Raw genomic sequence first — 17,601 nt, forward strand, 5'->3', positions numbered from 1 at the left:
TTTTTGAATATTTCTAGTGACCATTTTGTAATTTTCTAAAATTTAATGATTAAAATATAAATTTACTAATAGTTTAGTAAGTATACCTAATTATTAAAGTTTACTAATGATTTGTAAGTTTTTAAAGTTTAGTGATGAAAATGTTGCAGCTGTGCTGTGACCTCCTAACCTCAGGTGGCTGGTATGGATAGTAAAAGGGTTTTCTTTTCTTTCCAACTATTAGATTATTTTACAGTTTGATTTTGTTCTGATTGTTAGTTTGATGTATTTGAGCAATATTTTATTATTATTTAGGAACGTGTCCATCATATTGACGTGTTTCATGGTTTATCAAAAATGAATTTATTGCATTACTTCTATAAATGATTCGGTCTAGATTTTAAATTTTAATAAAATTTTATTCTCTTCCTCGAAATTCACTCTTTTATATTCTAAGATAAGGATGATAAAATCTTAAAAGATATGAAAATATGAAGGAAAATAATTAGGATTGATGATGATGAAGAATAAATGCAAAGGTGAAAGATTTGATTACAGTACACCCGTGACTATTTATTTAGGCAATCGCGTTGATTCACGGATCTGTTAAGCTTATTTCATTTTTCAACACTTCCCTCGAATTTATTTAGTTGCCTGCAACATCACCCGACAAAGGAATCTGAATATTAGGATTTAGGAGAAACAAAACTAGAGTAAATGGCCAATTGGTGGGTTAGAAGTGGATCATAAACTACACTGGACTCCACAATCCAATGCCTTTCATCAGCCAAGGAAAAGCTCTGTTTTTAGAGAAAAGGAAGCAACTGCAACTCTGCAAGTCAAGGTGATATATCTCTTATCCAGCCTGGCTAGCATGTTCTTGTTAACATATTGGTATGTAAAATATATACGTGTCAAACATATATCTGTATTTTACTTTCATTGTGAAATTACCATTGCAAGTAACTTTAGGATATTAGATGAATCTGGTATGTTAATTGAGTCTGTTTTTGGGACTTATTCCTTTATCAAGTTTCAACCCATCAAAACCATCCATCTGGTCCTAGTGGGGATGTTCAGGGCTTGTTCTAATATTAGATCATAGAAAGAGAAACCATACTTATCAATCAATATAAAAATGTATGTGTCTATGTGAATGCTTGCATTCGGTTTTATCCTTCCTGGTATTTAGCAGACATTTGACTGAGAGATTGAAAACGAACCATCCAATTTAGATTAATGAAATGAAACTAGAACCTTCAACATATATAGAATAATCTAAATTTGCAACCACCATTTTACTCAACTCCCAGTGTCCCAAAAAACATGCACCCCACGTTCAAGCCATTGCTCATAAATGGAAAAACAAACAAAACAATCACAACTCACAGGTGTAAATTCCCCAAGAAACATACTTTGTCCCTAAATTCATTTGGAAGAGGGGACTTTTAAGTTTTCCTTCCTTTCCCTCTTCCATACCTCTCTCGAAAAACCACCACCACAATACCATTCTCTTCCTTGCTTTTTGTTTTGACTCCTCGGCCTCAAGTTCTTGTTGAAACCTAAAAACAGAACATTTGAACATGGTTCAGCAAGAAGAAGACAGATCCTGGTCTAATATGTTTGGTCTTAAGGACTCACATGATAACAAAGGAAGACATGCAAAGAGTTTGAGCATTGACAGTGCTGTTAAATTTGATGGAGCAGCTCTTGATCACAACTCGAAACCTCAAAGCGACAGGTGTCCCAAGTTGAATCGAACCTTGGAAGAAATAACTGCTGCCTTCCAAGCCAGAGAAAAGCAGCTTTTAACTGGCAAGTTTCCGTATTAGTTTATACTGCTATTGTTGTCCTCATTAATGTATATTTACAGTACAAAGTGGTTAAGATAAACTATCTTTAGTTCCTGGCATAGATGATTGCTTGCTTGCTGGTTTTAGAAATTCTGAAATGGTTTTTAATTCAGATATGGACCAGATGAAGGAAAAGTTTGCGAAGTTACTCTTAGGTGAGGATATGTCAGGTGGAGGGAAGGGAGTTTCATCGGCTTTAGCACTGTCTAACGCCATTACCAACCTGGCTGGTATTTCCTCCTTTTGAATGTTTATAGTCTCTCCCATATGAACGATAACAAAATTGAGAATTAGCTTGATTTTCGTTCCTAAATGGCTTTCAGCTTCCGTTTTTGGTGAGCAATCCCGCTTAGAGCCTATGACGCCTGAAAGGAAATTAAGGTGGAGAAAAGAAATAGATTGGATGTTGTCTGTCGCTGATTACATTGTTGAACTTGTTCCTTCCCAACAGAAGGGCAAGGATGGATCCAACATGGAGGTATCCGAACTCCCATCCCCAGCATCAGAGTAATTATAAGGCGATATATCTCTACATGCATTTTCTGTTGGGGTCAATTATTATAACTATCTTTATTTCTTGAATTTTTTTAGATAATGGTCACAAAGCAACGTATAGATCTTCATATGAACATTCCGGCCCTGCGGAAACTTGATGCAATGCTGATTGTAAGGACATAGAGTCTATGGTTTTTTAAAGCTAATTTGAGCTTAGATTTTCTCGGTGATTATAAGCAACAAACTAGAACCTGATTTAATGATAACTTACAATGGTCAGGATTGTCTAGATAACTTCAAGGACCAGAATGAATTCTATTATTTGTCAAAAGATGCCTCGGACTCGGAGAAAGGAAAACACAAGAGAAAAGATGATAAATGGTGGCTGCCTGCCGTTAAAGTTCCCGAAGACGGACTGTCAGATAAGAGCAGAAAAAATCTGCAGAGCCAAAAAGAATCTGTGACTCAAGTGCTTAAAGCAGCAATGTCAATTAATGCTCAAGTTCTTTCAGAGATGGAGGTCCCTGAAAACTACATTGAAGCCCTCCCTAAGGTAAAAGCTTTAAAAATTTTCTAATATAATCCAATGTTGCTTGAAAATCTGTTCTCATAATCCCTTTCCTCATCACATTTTACTTATGTTTTGCTAGAATGGGAGAGCTAGTCTTGGTGATTTAGTTTACAGGAGTATCACAGTTGAATTCTTTGACCCTGATCAATTTCTCTCCTCCCTGGACTTATCGTCCGAGCACAAGATTTTAGACCTCAAGAACAGACTTGAGGCATCGATAGTCATATGGAAGAGAAAGATGACCCAAAAGGACGGAAAATCGGGTTGGGGTTCTGGTGTTAGCTTTGAGAAGAGAGAGCTATTCGAGGAGAGAGCTGAAACCATCTTACACATTATCAAACATCGGTTCCCTGGACTTCCTCAATCTTCACTAGACATCAGTAAAATCCAATACAACCGGGTATGTACTTTTACGTCAACTGCAGATAGAAACTTTATAACACATTGTGATGACCCCCTTTGTTTAAGCACTGCATCATTGTTATGTATTGTTGCTTTTTCCCTAGTATCCTACGACATCAATGGCAGCTCAAGTTATTTGAGGATTTCTTGTTTGGATCGCAGGATGTTGGGCAAGCTCTCCTAGAGAGCTATTCGAGAATACTGGAGAGCTTGGCCTTTACAGTCTTATCGAGAATCGAAGATGTCCTCCAAGCTGATAATATTACCCAAAATCCTAATCCACAGCCACGCAAACACAACAGTTTAAAGGACGACAGCCAGCCTAATTCAGTGTCTACAAGTCCAAGATATGATGTGGAAACAGCGAACGCAAAGACCCTATCAGATTTACTTACTTGGACCATGGATCAAAATGACTACGACGATAGGATGGACTCAGATGACGGATCCATAGATGTTGAACCAAGCATGCAAAAGCTAAACGTAGTGACAAACACTAGCAAGAAGTCCTATCTTGAGAGCTTGGCCGGAGTAAGAAGCCCTACGGAACGCCATTAATGGAGGAGACTATAAAAACTGGAAGCAGATAGAGAATAGAGAGAGTGTGTGTTATAGATACAGGAATATTAAGTGTGAGAAAGCTTGACCTTCAACTATAGGTTTTTTTCAACCTAAATGGGATTACTCTTGACTTGTGGGCTGCTTGTTTCATTATGTATGCTCTATTCTTCCTCTTGTAAATAGGGAAGACAACTAAAACTCTGGAGTTTAAAGCCACTCCATATATTAATACCTTTAGAAACCAAGACAAAAGGTGTTTCTAGATTCATAGCCATTGAAAGAAATCATGTTTCTTCATGGTTGTTTCTTCTATTTGTTTGTGAAATTGTACATTTTGGCAAATTTTGCTAGATTTTTCAAACAGTGTATCACTTACTTGGTAGTGCAGATCTGCTTTCTGATATATTACAAGAATTCAGCATTCAAATCTACAATTTGTCCAGAGAATTAGGCAGTTGTTAAATCCAATGGCAATGGACATATTATTAGTTCTTCAATGACAGTTCAGATCAGTAATCAGAAGGGATAGGATCGTTATCAAAGAGAAGAAATTTTAAAGCTGAAAGCAATGCACCAGTTAAGCGTGAAACAAATGTCATTGGATCGATAGCCAAGGTCACATTTTAGGATTACATGTTTGAAAACTGAAACAAGATACATACAATGAAAAGCTTAAAGAGTTTAACTAAATTATATCTTGCCACGCGGCCCAGGCTTGGGTGGGAGTTGCGGACCTTTCTTGATCGGTAGAAGGTCATCGGAAGCAGTGGCACTGAGGTAAAGACCGAGGGAACCGCCTCCCAAGATCAGGAACTTGAGCAACAATCCTCTCTTGGTAAATGGAGCTGCAAATGTCTCAAAGAACTTGCTCTGCAATTCCAAACATTTGACCATACTTCTGTTAGTTAATGCAAATAATTCGTTTCTTGAGTTCCACAATCAATAAAACCAAACAGCATCAGACTTCATTCAGTTATCAATCAACTAAAGCAAGAAAGCCACCAAATATTACAGTATGGCCTGTATAAAAATACTCTGCAAATCTTTTCTCAGATACCAAATTCATCAAAACAGAGAATAAGGGTAAAACCTGGAGTGGGTTGTACGGTGAAGGTGCATCGGATCCATACAAGTCCCATTGCCCAGTTGTGTTGCCAATATCCTCCAAATCAAAGTATATACTCTTATCACCATACTTTGCTACCACAGCACCAGCCCTATCAAAGAAGGGGGTACACTTTTTTTTTATTTTAAAAATAAATTTATACACAAATGGGCTGAATTTAAACAGTAGGGATCTGCAGGTAAGAAATTAAGCTTTTGGGGTTACCTGTAGTTTTTGGGTTTGAAACTCTGGCGAGTTGACTTCACCAAGAGCTTGGTTCCATTGAGAGAGCTGCCACCAAGGCCCTTGATGGTCGTTGGTTGAACACCAGCTAAGGTTGCAAGAGAAGCCATTGCCTTGGTTTCTGGTTCCTAACTGCCTTTTTTTTTCAGTTCAGTTCAGTTGGCAGTGGGGTGTTTGGGTTTTTGATCTTTGAAATGGATCTCAACAGGACACGTGGCAAACTGGGTTTTCTCGAGAGAGATATGGAGTTCCATTTAGGTCCTGCCACGTGGATCAAACCCAGATAAGGCTATCCATTTTATGATCCTCAAAAAACTAATGGGCCACGTTCATCGCCTCAAAGAACCAATAAGAAATTAAATATTGCTAGTGTTTAGATTTTTGTATTTATATATTTAAATTTATGTTATGTTTTCTTATTAGACATTTTTATGTTATGTATCTTGTTTGACAATTAATTATCTTTTATATCATATTCTCATACTTCTGTATCTAATGTTAAAATATATAATCCCACGTAGAATTAATTAGCAGTATCCATTTCATTTTTTCTTTATAAAAAAAATAAAACTTTCAAAAACTAAATCTAATACTTAATATCAATCAAATTATAAGATACTTTATAATTAAACCATAATTTCAAATATTTTTTTATCAACACTATTATTTCATGTTCAAATCTCACAATATACATAAATTGTTATCTTATAAAATTGAGATAACGTCGAAATAGATTTCAAGATATCTAATTACGTCATCTCATTCTTACTCTCATTTGAAAAATTTTCTCCTACTTACATTTATATTCTTTTGAATAATTAAATATCTAACCTCACAATACATCATTATACTCAAAAACCCTAAGCCTAGGTTTTAACTTTTCTTTTTAATCTTTTTACAAAAATCATGTTTTCCGACTACAAGAAAGCAAATAATGGAAACATCTCAGGATTCAAATCATCTTGATAAGTTCGATGAAATTTCTCAATCTCACTTTCAAAAATTTGTAGATAGTAATACTAACGACATAAATAATTTTTCAGAAAGGAAGATAATGATGGTGATGGTAATGATAAAGATTACTTTGATTATGATCAATCTCAAATAGATAATTGGAATACTCATGCTTATTTTAATAATCACTCATTGTCGAAATTAAATTATCAAAGTCTTATTTAGAGGTTGGTAATATAATTATTATGTCCACCATGAGTTTTGAACGTATCTTGGAAATCCAATTACTTGCCTTTACAATTCGAGTGAGATTCATAACTAATCGAAAGGAAAATTTTCAGTGTATTGTTCTTACCGTATTGGATGATGAAAAACATGCTTCATGTATATGAAGAACAAAAAGCTAGAATAGAATCACAAGTGATTTTATTGACAGTTCAAACCCGAAAGCTGTGTTGGCAGAAAATTTATAGAAATCCTATTGCTTAACAAAGAGTGATACCATAATTATCAATTAAGGTAGCAAAAGGTTTTAGATTAACCTAGATGCTATTAGTATTGTCGATATAGATTGTGAAGTAGATTTCACCCTTGGAAAGAAGAAAAGTGGTAAGAAACTAAAAAATCCAAGTTAAAATATTTGATGGGTTTAGCTAGAAAATTGAATGAAGAACCATGTTGCAGTACTTATCTGCTTAATATCGATAGAAAGAGAGAGTTTGATGAAGCAAAATCAAACAAAACTGAGAATAAGCCACAGTATATTAGGCAAGAAACGAATAAACATGTTGCAGTACTTATCTGCCTAATATCAGCTGAAATCGGCAAAAATAAAGAGGTTGATGGAGCAAATTAAAAGAAAAATGAGAATAAGTCAAAGTATATTAGGCAGAAATAGGGAGGTTCATGAAACAAATTCAAAGAAAGCTAAAGTTTCGACCTAAATAAGGAGGTTGATGAAGGAAATATAAAGAAAACTGAGAAAAAACAAAAGTTTCAAGCATTTACAGGAAAGAGCTACACATTAGGTAAGTAATCTCATTTGGAGATGTTACATTTGTATAAACTTTTTTATTTAATAATAATTTAGGGAAAAATTTTGACTATATTTTTCCAATAACTTATATAATTTCTTTTTATATTTAAATTTATGTTATGTTTTTTTATTAAACATATTTATGTTATGTTTAAATTATCTTTTATTTCATATTCTCATTGTTGGGTATATCTAATATTATTAAATCTATTAAACCATAAATCCATTGAATTTTTCTATAAAAAAACTCAAAAATTGAATCCAAGACTAATATCAATCAAAATATAAGATCCTTTTTCATTAAAACATTCTTAAAAAGAAGTTTTCTTTTAAAAAGATATAAAAATCACATTTTATAATGATGATAGTCACTGCTTCAAACGAATATTGTAGTAGTTTACCCCATTTTACAATAATTGAATCAACCAAGAACAGAACCGGGCTCAAAAAATAACTGGGCATAAACCGCCCATAATCAAGTCTATCAACCATTCAACTCCTATACCCAACCCATATGCCCAATCCATAACAGATAAGAATAAAGAACTCACAAGTCCTTATCCGCTTCTTCTTCGACACTACACCCCAAAATGTCGATAACTTTTTCTCTCCAATCTCTCAAGCTTTCATCCCCATTCCTCCATGGCTCAACTTCCCTCCCTCTTCTCTCAAAACCCAACTCTTCTCCCCCTCACCAACCCCTCCGATCCCCGGCTTTTCTCCCTCCAATCAGGGCAATGAAATCCATGCAAGGCCGGGTCGTTTGTGCCACAAATGACAAGACAGTGGCAGTGGAAGTGGTGCGTTTAGCCCCGCATCCCAAGTACAAGAGGCGTGTTAGGAAGAAGAAGAAGTTTCAGGCTCACGACCCAGATAACCAATTCAAAGTTGGCGATTATGTGCAGCTTGAGAAGAGCCGGCCTATTAGCAAGACCAAGACTTTCATTGCGGTGGCTGTACCAAGTAGGAATGGGAAGCAGGAGAAGGAGGAGGCAGGGGAGCTTGGGATTCCATTGGAGTCTAAACAGACTCAAGAGCAGCCGCAGGCTTAGTGTTAAGCCCTTCGCGTGGGCTCCTTTTGTTGTTGGTAAATTTGTGATCTTTTGCAAGGGATTTCACTGTTTCAAAAACTGCTTTTCCTTAATGTAATAATTGTCGTTTTTCAAGGGTCTGGATTGTTTTTTGAGTTTGTCATGACATTCATTCTCTGCTCTATTTTTGATTGGTTTATTTGAATTGGGTTTCTTTTCTTTATTGGTTAAGAAATTGATGTTCTAGTGATAAAACCAGGATCGAGATGCTATTGAAGAAGCCGAGGAAATTTAAAACAACATTATAATTTGTGGTAGCACTATAATGTGTGTTGCCTTAAGAATAAAATATTTTTGAATTGATTTACTTGGATCATCAAGTTAAGCTGCATTGGGATTGTTCTGATGTAGTTTTGGTTTGAGAATTTAATTTGGGGTCCTAGACTTCAGCAGCAATGCAAAGATGTTCCACGCTTGACAATTTATTAGAAGGAGAGGGGATATCCAATTGTCCCGAAGCCAATCCGATCCGCCCTAGCAACAATACTACCTCATTCCAATTGCTGATGCAAAATGAAAATACTTAATTTGTGAGTGATTATCCAATAAGTTTAGTCCTTAAAAACCTCACCGTAAGCTTCTCCGTGATGATTGATGCTTCAAAGGTCATAGTTCTATTTGTTGGTATTGAGCCATAAGTAATTAAGATTGGTTTATGGTTGACTGCAGCATCTTGGCAATGGATAAATCAACGTCCTTCAGGGCATATATAAGTCGGTAAAGCAATCAAGACAACCACAATATTGCATCAATGAATAGTAATTCTATACATGAGAATATTTCACTCTCCTACATCTAAAATGATTTTTAAATCCAAACTCTCTGAATCCAGCTTGCCCTCCAAAACATGCCTGGTGTCCAAACCATCTGTGCTAACCAAACAAGGAATAGAAACAAACCCACATAACAAAAATAGGTCATTGCTTAAACCTGCAAGTTGTGGGGGAAAGAAAAAAAAAGAACTATGAGTTTTACAGTTAATGTCTACCTAATCAAGAAGGGTATTTGATCACCCATCTTCACATTGCAAGCTTGTCTTAATGTTTCGTAATGTGCAAGATACTATTGTGTTGACAGATTCCACAGATTCCATGGTTAGTTTGGCAGTCGGGGAGCTGGTTGTTAGGATTTGGAAAGCTACAGTAAGCAATGATCCTCCTTCGGTATCATTGCTTTTCTCGTGCCTAGAAGAAATCACTAATGGCCTTGACTCGAGTCCGTCAGGAAGAATGGAGAAGCCTGAAGGTAATATGGCCATGTTGCTAGAGTCACATCCTGTGATCACTGATTGTATTCCAGTTACATCCACATGAGCAAAGACCACCATGGATTCAAAAGCATTAGTGCAACTATCTTGGAGCACCCACATGCTATTCTCTTTTGACTTCATTGCCTGAACAGAAAACATGATGCAGTTTAGAATGTTGTATACGGTTAACAGGGGAAAGAAACACCCTGAAGAACTTACTTGAATTGTTACTGCATTTCCCCGATCCTTTCCTTTGGCCAAGTTTGCAATGGATTGTACAGGACCTCCGTTTGACATGATATCCCACTAGAGTTTGCAGAAAAAAAATGGGTAAATGACTATTCATAGAAATTCTTATTTTATAATTCTAATATTTTTTTTTTGGCACAAAGAAATCCCAGGTTATTTGTGACTTCTTAAACGTGATTGCATAAATTAATTGAGCTAAATTATAGATTCCCTAATGGCTTATTCTAGTGACTGCATTAAGGCAAAAGCTACACTATGTAGTAGTACCTCACTGCGACGAGATTCGTCTCTCAAGAAATCAAATAAAAGAGTCGGAGAGACAGGCAACCAAACGGAAGAAACAGCACAGACGATGACCCCATGTGGCTCACCGGGGTCATTTAAGTTTTTCCTGGAAGATACTCTAATGTCTTCCCCTGTTTTTGTAGAGACTTTATTCCAGGTATGATAACTTGATGCTCCAATTGAATGACAAAAGCTCCATGTCATTCTCTGGGCCAATTTCAAAATACTCTTCCTCCCAGCCAATGTTGCAACACCTAAAATTTTAATAACAGGCATTCGTCTGAAAATTTTCTTTGCACACAAAATAAATGCCATTTGTTAAATTACATAACACAATGGACAAAAATTTAAACATACCAGTTGAATCCTTGGTAGGAACATTGGTTGCCATGAAGAAAACGAGCCTTTCACACTGATGTTGCAATGTTGCCATCCAATGCCTTGCACCAAATGCTAGTCCACTGCGAACAATGGTACGGAACAACGTGTGAACAGTGTTTTTCTGGCACTCAAGGTGTTCCACCCAAATCACCTGAAAATTAGTTAAAAAGTGGATTCATAAGCTTGTTTCCGAAATGAAACTCTATCAATTCAAACGAGAAAGAAAGTTCTAAATTTGCTGGCAAACCATGAATTTCCCCGAAAAGAGCTATATGCATTTGTATGTATACCTTACAATGGCCATTGGTTTTATCCTGGATGATGCAACCTGAAGGACGTTTTCTGCATTTCACTAAGGATGCATCGATATTTTCTTCAACTTTGTCAATAGAAACGTCGACAATTGCCCATTGTTCAGCACTCAATTGCTTGCAGTACCGGACAAAGTACACTTCTCTGGTAGGCACCAAGGGTGTGAGCATTTGCAGCTCAGCAAACATCTGCAACCATTTCAGAGTACCAACCATCAATGCAATGTGTAAAACTTAGTTAAAAACATTAGCATTATTTTTTCTGTTTTCAAGGAGATTGCAGTTTCGGAACAAATTAACAGATCGAAAGTGATGGTTAATATTGAAATTTTAATTTTAATTTTAATTTTATAGAATGAAAGTGTCTTATTGGGTGCAGTGTAAATCACCACCCACTAAGGAAATCTCAATATTTACAAATGTTAGAGATATTTTTAGCAAGGGTTGTGCACGCACTTATGATCTGTCTCTTCAAAGCGTCCAACGAGAGACTTTTATTTTATTATATTCATCATTTCTTTAGACACTTGAGTTTTCATAAGATTGAGAAACAAAATCTCCACTAGATTCATTAACTCTCGATGATCAACACTATAAAAGTTTATCTCGAAAGAATTAACTTCCTTTCAACAATAATTCAACAAATTTATTGTGATGGTTAAATTCTAAATTTATTAGTAAGAATTATTTATTTCAAAAGACTAAACTATAAATATTTTTTGGGATCCCTAATTACTGGAAAAAATAACTAATAATGCGAAGGGTCGGTGTCAAAAGACCTTGGTCTTCCGCTGCGTTTAGAGTACGATTGTAGATTAGTTTATTGTAGGTTAGAGACATAAAAAAAGGAAAAAAAAGTTTCGACTTTTGACGTGGACCACTGTCTCCTAAAGAAGGAAACCGTATATAACAAGATAGCTCAAATTGAAAATAAAATTTTATTTAACAATTTTATTATCACCAGTACTTCACAAAACATATATATATATCAACAGATTATACGACATTCATTCTGTTGATGAAAATAAATAATAAATAAATAATAGGTAAAAAGTTAATATGGTAATTATTATAAAAAAGAATACATAAAAATAAAAGAAAGTAGTTTCAAACTAAAATAATTATATAATTCTGTTAATTTTTTTTACTTCTTTTTGTTTTGTTTTGTGTTGTCCCAAAACGACAATATAACTTTATTATTAGTATAATTATAATAAACATATAAATATTATGATTGAACAGATAATCTAAAAGTTATAAATAAAATTAAATATACATTTTCTTGAGTAAATTAAATATACATTAAAAATACTAAATTTATATTTTCAGCTCCTTATTATATACATTAATACTTGTTATCTTCTCATTCCTTGAAATATTGTTGTTAAATATCAATGTAATCTATATTATAATATGGCTGAAATTTATCGAGGTTACTATTTCAATGCTATATAACTGCTACTCCACATTATCTTGAAAAGCAGATCGTAACATCGTAAACGGTAGATCTAGAAATGCTGAATATGACATAATTACGTTATAAAAGAAATATAATTAAAGAAAAATATAAAGTAAAATTTAATACGAAAAAGAAAACTCTTTAAGATAATACGTGTATATATATATATGAACAAATTAAATTTTATATAACATAAATTCTAACGTATCAATTTATGCAGATATAAAACTAATTTTTTAGAAATATATATATTTATTTATAATGTTATCTTTAATATTGTATTTTAAAATAGTTTAATTCAAAATTATTATATAAAGTACTTGAAAAAAAACATAAATATTTGTGTTTTGGCTTTTAGACATTAAAAAAAAAAAACCACGACAGCAAGAATTGCGGACAGAGAAATTAGGCAACTTACCAACTGTACAGCACCATTTTTATTCGGAGCTTCCCCATGGCAAATCACATCAACAGTAGCAGCCTTTGAGATTATGCATGGGAACATTTCCTTCCATTGATTCTATTGAAAGAGATAAAATTAAAATCATATTTACAGTTAACTATAGAAATGACTTCTATATATATGCGCATATTGATTCTTACCGCATCCATGAAGCTTTGTACCAGCCTCGGGAGATCAAGAAAAACAACCCCCGTCTCTCTAGAAGCTTCAATGGATCTTTTTGGCCTCCCATTGCTTGAACTTTCAACAAAGAACTCTTTGACGTACTCATCGTAGTTAAGTATCTCCCGACCCGTCTCAACGCTTCGAACCCACAGCGGTTCACCAGCCGTAGCCATCTTTTGCAACTCTTCCATGGCTTGGTTTACAATCTCCATGATTCTCGACTTTTCAAGTCCGAAAATCCCAGTGTAAAAATCCAATGAACTCCTGTTTTCTTGGTCATTTCCAGATGAACATGAACCAGTCGTTGATGCACCCGGAGGGTATTTTCCTATTACTGTTCTCAGTTTTTCTACCTGCAAATATTTTGAAACTGAATATATTATGGACATTAAATAAAGATTTTTACGAGAGAAAAAAAAATCTATTGATTATTAGCTCTCAAGACCTCGGCTTTGAGTTTGGCATTCTCGATTCGTAGTTGTTGTTCTTCAGCTGTAATGGAGCCATCTTTGGCAGTGGTAGCCATGCCACAGTTGAGGCAACACGCTTTATTTATAGTCTCCCTCATGGCTTTGTTTTCATCTCGGAGCTTATCCAGCTCTTGCTTCAACAACGAATTTTCATGGCGCTCTTGTATAGCCTGCAAATTGGCGCAACTCCATTAACACCAGCAAAGAAATACTCTGATTTCAACTAAAGCTATATGTATGGTGAAAACTTTAGAAGAGAAAAACTGGGATTACTTTGATTTGTGTTCGACGATTTTGAAACCAGAACTTGACTTGCCTTGGAGCAAGGCCTAATTGTTTACTCAATTGCTGCCTTTGCTTCTCATCTGGATGGGGTGATTCCTTAAACAGCCTGAAAAAGTTTTACATTTCATTCAGTTCTTCATACAAGGCAAATAACAGTACTTTAATTTGTTACAGACAGAAATACAACAAATCTCATCATAAACTTCGATCATATGAGGATAATAATTCATGTCAAGCAATTAGAGAACAAGAGAGACATCAACCATGATTAAAGAAAAAACAAAAAAACCAAAGAATATGGCTTTTGGTGCATATGATTTTATTATCAATCTTTCATGTAAAAACAAAGCTATAAAAGGCAACTAAAGTCACCATAAAACTTTGGGACATCTTTAACTTTATAATCTTGTTTTCTTCTGTAAGCATGTCACTAACTTTCTCAGAATTAATTTAAAATATTTCCAAACTACTCCATGCATGGTAGTGCATGTCTATATATGAGAGTTTGGCATATGTACCAAATTTATCGTAATTAAAACAATTGGTGAATTTGAATTAAAATTACCCAAAGTAACTCGGTTTTCATTGTAGCTTGGATTCGGATTTCAGATTTACTAAACATCATTGCTTTCAAGTCCTTAGTATACTTATGAGAATTGCATAAAAGGAAAAGAGGGGGGGGGGAAGAGATGAAAATGGGAGATTTACGCTTCCATTTCTCTGATTTGGTCGGCGGTGTGACGATGATACTTCTTTCTCTTCTTCTTTTTGGACTTATCGGCGTCATTCTCGTCATCGTCGTGATCTAGCAAGTCATCCTCGGATCTTGATCTTGCAGGGCCCGAGTTTTCGCTACTGATTTCTACAGTGTCATCTTTCTTACTACCTGATCCTCCTCCTCCTCCGCTTCCTTCATCTCCTTCCTCCACCTCCATACTCGCACTCGCAGTCGGAGCTGCCGCCGTAGCACCGGCATCCCGGAATATCCCGGCCTTTATAAAAACACAGACGTGAAAAAGAAACACATACAAGTTGAAAAAGGAGTTAGCTAGTCATACGTATGAGATATATATACATGATATTGAGAAACAAAAAAAGAAGAAGAAAAGTTAAAAGCTACTTACAAGGCTAAGGGAGAGAGCGGGAGAAGCAAAGAAATCTTTGGTGGGTGGGTTAGTCATGTCGACGACGCCCATGGCAATATGGGATTTGGATGAGCTGATGAAATGGTTGTTTTTAAGGGGCAGGAAGAAAGGGATAGAGAGAGAGGAATTAAATGTGGGGTCTCATCGATTTTAAGGATATAAAACAAAAATGAACTCACCCATCGCTTTTTATTTTATTTTATTTATTCGTTTCAAATAGTAAAATATTAGAGTGAGGAGATTTTCTGCCATGGTTGAGTTCATAAGTAAGGCTCAGAGAGGAGGAGAAAAGAAAAAAAAGGCTGGTAGGAGTTGACTGTTAGATATTTGTAAATGGTAATGTGAAAGACCCAACTAACTTTAAAGCTGTTGAACGCTTGGATTGAGCTCACCAACGGTATTTTCAGTTTATATATAATGCTATGGCTCCAGCTTGCTCGCTTCAACTATGGGCTCCAATAGAATATATTTATATATATAACAGTAATTAACTTCGGATTTTGCCAAGATCATTAAACAGTAATTACAAATTTAAATGCAATGTAATTAAATTTTAGTGAATCTCAAAAAGGTGTCGCTAGAAATTGACAAATCCAACATTTATGAGTATATCAACATGCCAATAGAATATTTATATATATAAAAATAAAAGAATAATGATTTATTATAGGTCTGAATTTGAAATTTTATTGGTCGAGAATATTTGATATACATTTTTTTTGTGATAATAAAATAAAATTAACTAATTACATAGTAATATTTTGAAAAGAAAAATCGTCTTTGGACTTATTCATATTGAGAAAAGTGCGAATCGAGAGATTCAAAAACCTGTAAGTCATTTTTTCCGGCCAAAACTTATTTAGCTGAGTAATCCGTAATTTGATTATATTCTCTCATAATGTACCGTAATGATCACGGACTTTTTTGAGATAAAATACTATAGGGCATACCATTTTCTTTTTGCCTGAACTACTTTATTTTTGTATTAATTTTTTAAATTTAAATCCAATCCAAAATCATCTTTACTTCACAAGAATTGCTCATCCTACATTATTTTTCTTTGCAATTGTAAATAATTTATTATTTTAAAATTTAATGTCAGATAAAGATAAAGGTATTAAACCAAAACTAGAAGCAGGTTTCACTCATTGTTTTGGCTGCCTCTAAAGAAGATCAAAACTACTCTTCTTTGTTACTGTAAATTTCATACCTATTGGTCTTAATACATTATACTCTTTTAGAGGACAATGAACACATCTACAGATTGCTTAAAATATTCGCAAAACACATTATCTAATTATAATCCATTAATATATTAATATATATTTAAAACGTGTGTTGATAATACCGTATAATATTAAAACTTGTACACTTTTATAACTTTTATGCATTCCATTAACCTCTCGCATTTTAAATTTTAATAATTAAGAGTTTAAAGCTGGTATTTGATGCATTTAGAATATAAATATGTATGATTCATTAATGGTATAGATACCTTTACTATTTTATGGAGTATTTAGTTTTATCGTAATTTGCTTTATTGAAAAGGTGAGGCTCATTCTTCTTAGCATGTGGGGGTGAGTTTGGATGGATAGTGTTTTGTGGTTTGTGTAAAAATAGTGGTAGCGGTGAGATTAGATAATATAGCGATACTGTAGCGTGAGACAAAAAGTAAGTTAAACGCATTATATCACCCCCCACCGCCTATCCAAACCCACCCTTAATTTTGTAGATACTTTTACTATGCAATGGATAGAGCTTCAGTTTGTTTTTGGTTCAACGTTTACTCATTGATTAGATTCGACGAATTCTATGTGAAAAAATCAGCTACCAGCATTCCCAAATGTAACGTAGATGGTATTTTATTTTGTGAGGAGTAGTATTGAAGTTTTGCGGCCATTGTTTAGGACCATAATCGTGCTTTTATTAAAGGGTTGGTTGATCATGTTAATAATTTTTTGGGATCCTCTTTTATTGAGATATTTGCTATTCATGAGTACTATCATGACTTCGCATTCAAAGGTTAAATAATATTGTGATTGAACTTGGTTGTCAAAGTATGGTCAACGTTTTTAATCTTCCAAGTATTGATGTATTTGAATTCGATCATCATGTTAAAAATTGTGTTCACCTCAATTCCTTTTTCTCGAATTTATCTTTTCAATGGACGAAAAGGGAGACTAATAAAGCGACTCGTAAATTGACTAGGGTTATTTTATTTTACACTTTTTTTCATGTTTTTGAGATACCTATGAATGTTCTTTTTATCTGTTCTCCATAGAGATATAATTTATAATTGGAATGAGATGAGACGTATAAGATCAGATGTACCAGATAAGTCTCCCTCCTATATTTTATTGTTTTGTTTTTCTATTAATAGAAAGTATGTTTTTACCCTAAAAAAATATATAACATTATGAGTTCAATTACTATATTCTGACTTTTTTTTGGTACTACTTCAAGAAGTCAATTTAATGAATAAAAATAAATGTAATTTATCAATTTTTCTTCAAGAAATAAAAAACTAAAAATCCAATGAATCCAATAATATATTAAACATAAAAAATAACCATAAGTTATTCTAGTATAAAAAAATAATTACAAATTATTAAATTTTGTCACGCTTGTAATGTGGGTGGAAGAAAATACTTTCTGTAAAAAATATTTTTTAAAAATTTATTTGACAATGAAAATAGGTAGACGAGTAATGGGCTTGAATTTTAATATTATTGAATGTATGTTCAATCCTTTAATTTGTAACTTGTAATTTTTTATTTAAAGATGATATAAAAATATAAAAAGATAAAAGTATCATAATAATATTAATTATAATTTAAAAGAAGAGGTAT

At 34.0% G+C, this 17,601-nt stretch overlaps 4 protein-coding genes across 7 annotated transcripts; 2 read left to right on the plus strand and 2 right to left on the minus strand.

Moving 5' to 3' along the window:
• The first annotated feature begins 156 nt into the window (after positions 1 to 156).
• LOC107906525 (rop guanine nucleotide exchange factor 12) lies at positions 157 to 4,248 on the plus strand. 3 transcript variants are annotated; one of them, XM_016833542.2, is made up of 8 exons: positions 171 to 823; positions 1,572 to 1,794; positions 1,946 to 2,062; positions 2,156 to 2,310; positions 2,424 to 2,498; positions 2,608 to 2,880; positions 2,978 to 3,298; positions 3,463 to 4,248. In XM_016833542.2, the coding sequence occupies exons 2-8, from the start codon at positions 1,599 to 1,601 to the stop codon at positions 3,856 to 3,858; spliced, it is 1,533 nt and encodes a 510-aa protein (XP_016689031.1). In that variant the 5' UTR covers positions 171 to 823; positions 1,572 to 1,598; the 3' UTR covers positions 3,859 to 4,248. The 3 variants fall into 3 exon arrangements, with proteins under 3 accessions (XP_016689030.1, XP_016689031.1, XP_016689033.1); XM_016833544.2 differs by having other exon boundaries at positions 174 to 823; positions 1,687 to 1,794; XM_016833541.2 differs by having other exon boundaries at positions 157 to 1,794.
• Positions 4,249 to 4,438: 190 nt separating this feature from the next.
• LOC107906526 (photosystem I reaction center subunit VI, chloroplastic) lies at positions 4,439 to 7,105 on the minus strand. Its single transcript, XM_016833545.2, has 3 exons — positions 5,192 to 7,105; positions 4,952 to 5,078; positions 4,439 to 4,731 (listed from the first exon to the last, which is right to left on the minus strand). The coding sequence occupies exons 1-3, from the start codon at positions 5,317 to 5,319 to the stop codon at positions 4,552 to 4,554; spliced, it is 435 nt and encodes a 144-aa protein (XP_016689034.1). The 5' UTR covers positions 5,320 to 7,105; the 3' UTR covers positions 4,439 to 4,551.
• A 432-nt stretch (positions 7,106 to 7,537) lies between these two features.
• Positions 7,538 to 8,365, plus strand: LOC107906527 (30S ribosomal protein S17, chloroplastic). The gene has a single exon (XM_016833546.2). It carries the CDS (start codon positions 7,790 to 7,792, stop codon positions 8,249 to 8,251), a length of 462 nt encoding a protein of 153 aa, XP_016689035.1. The 5' UTR covers positions 7,538 to 7,789; the 3' UTR covers positions 8,252 to 8,365.
• A 605-nt stretch (positions 8,366 to 8,970) lies between these two features.
• On the minus strand, positions 8,971 to 14,981 carry LOC107902766 (homeobox-leucine zipper protein GLABRA 2). 2 transcript variants are annotated; one of them, XM_041093707.1, is made up of 12 exons: positions 14,732 to 14,981; positions 14,316 to 14,599; positions 13,596 to 13,713; positions 13,298 to 13,492; positions 12,828 to 13,205; positions 12,643 to 12,744; positions 10,745 to 10,954; positions 10,431 to 10,605; positions 10,056 to 10,327; positions 9,759 to 9,845; positions 9,279 to 9,683; positions 8,971 to 9,157 (listed from the first exon to the last, which is right to left on the minus strand). In XM_041093707.1, exons 1-11 carry the CDS (start codon positions 14,801 to 14,803, stop codon positions 9,300 to 9,302), a joined length of 2,277 nt encoding a protein of 758 aa, XP_040949641.1. In that variant the 5' UTR covers positions 14,804 to 14,981; the 3' UTR covers positions 8,971 to 9,157; positions 9,279 to 9,299. The 2 variants fall into 2 exon arrangements, with proteins under 2 accessions (XP_040949641.1, XP_040949640.1); XM_041093706.1 differs by having other exon boundaries at positions 9,034 to 9,683.
• Positions 14,982 to 17,601: the final 2,620 nt, after the last annotated feature.

This window comes from Gossypium hirsutum, chromosome D05 (genome assembly GCF_007990345.1).
Source record: "Gossypium hirsutum isolate 1008001.06 chromosome D05, Gossypium_hirsutum_v2.1, whole genome shotgun sequence".
NCBI classification, from domain to species: domain Eukaryota; kingdom Viridiplantae; phylum Streptophyta; class Magnoliopsida; order Malvales; family Malvaceae; genus Gossypium; species Gossypium hirsutum.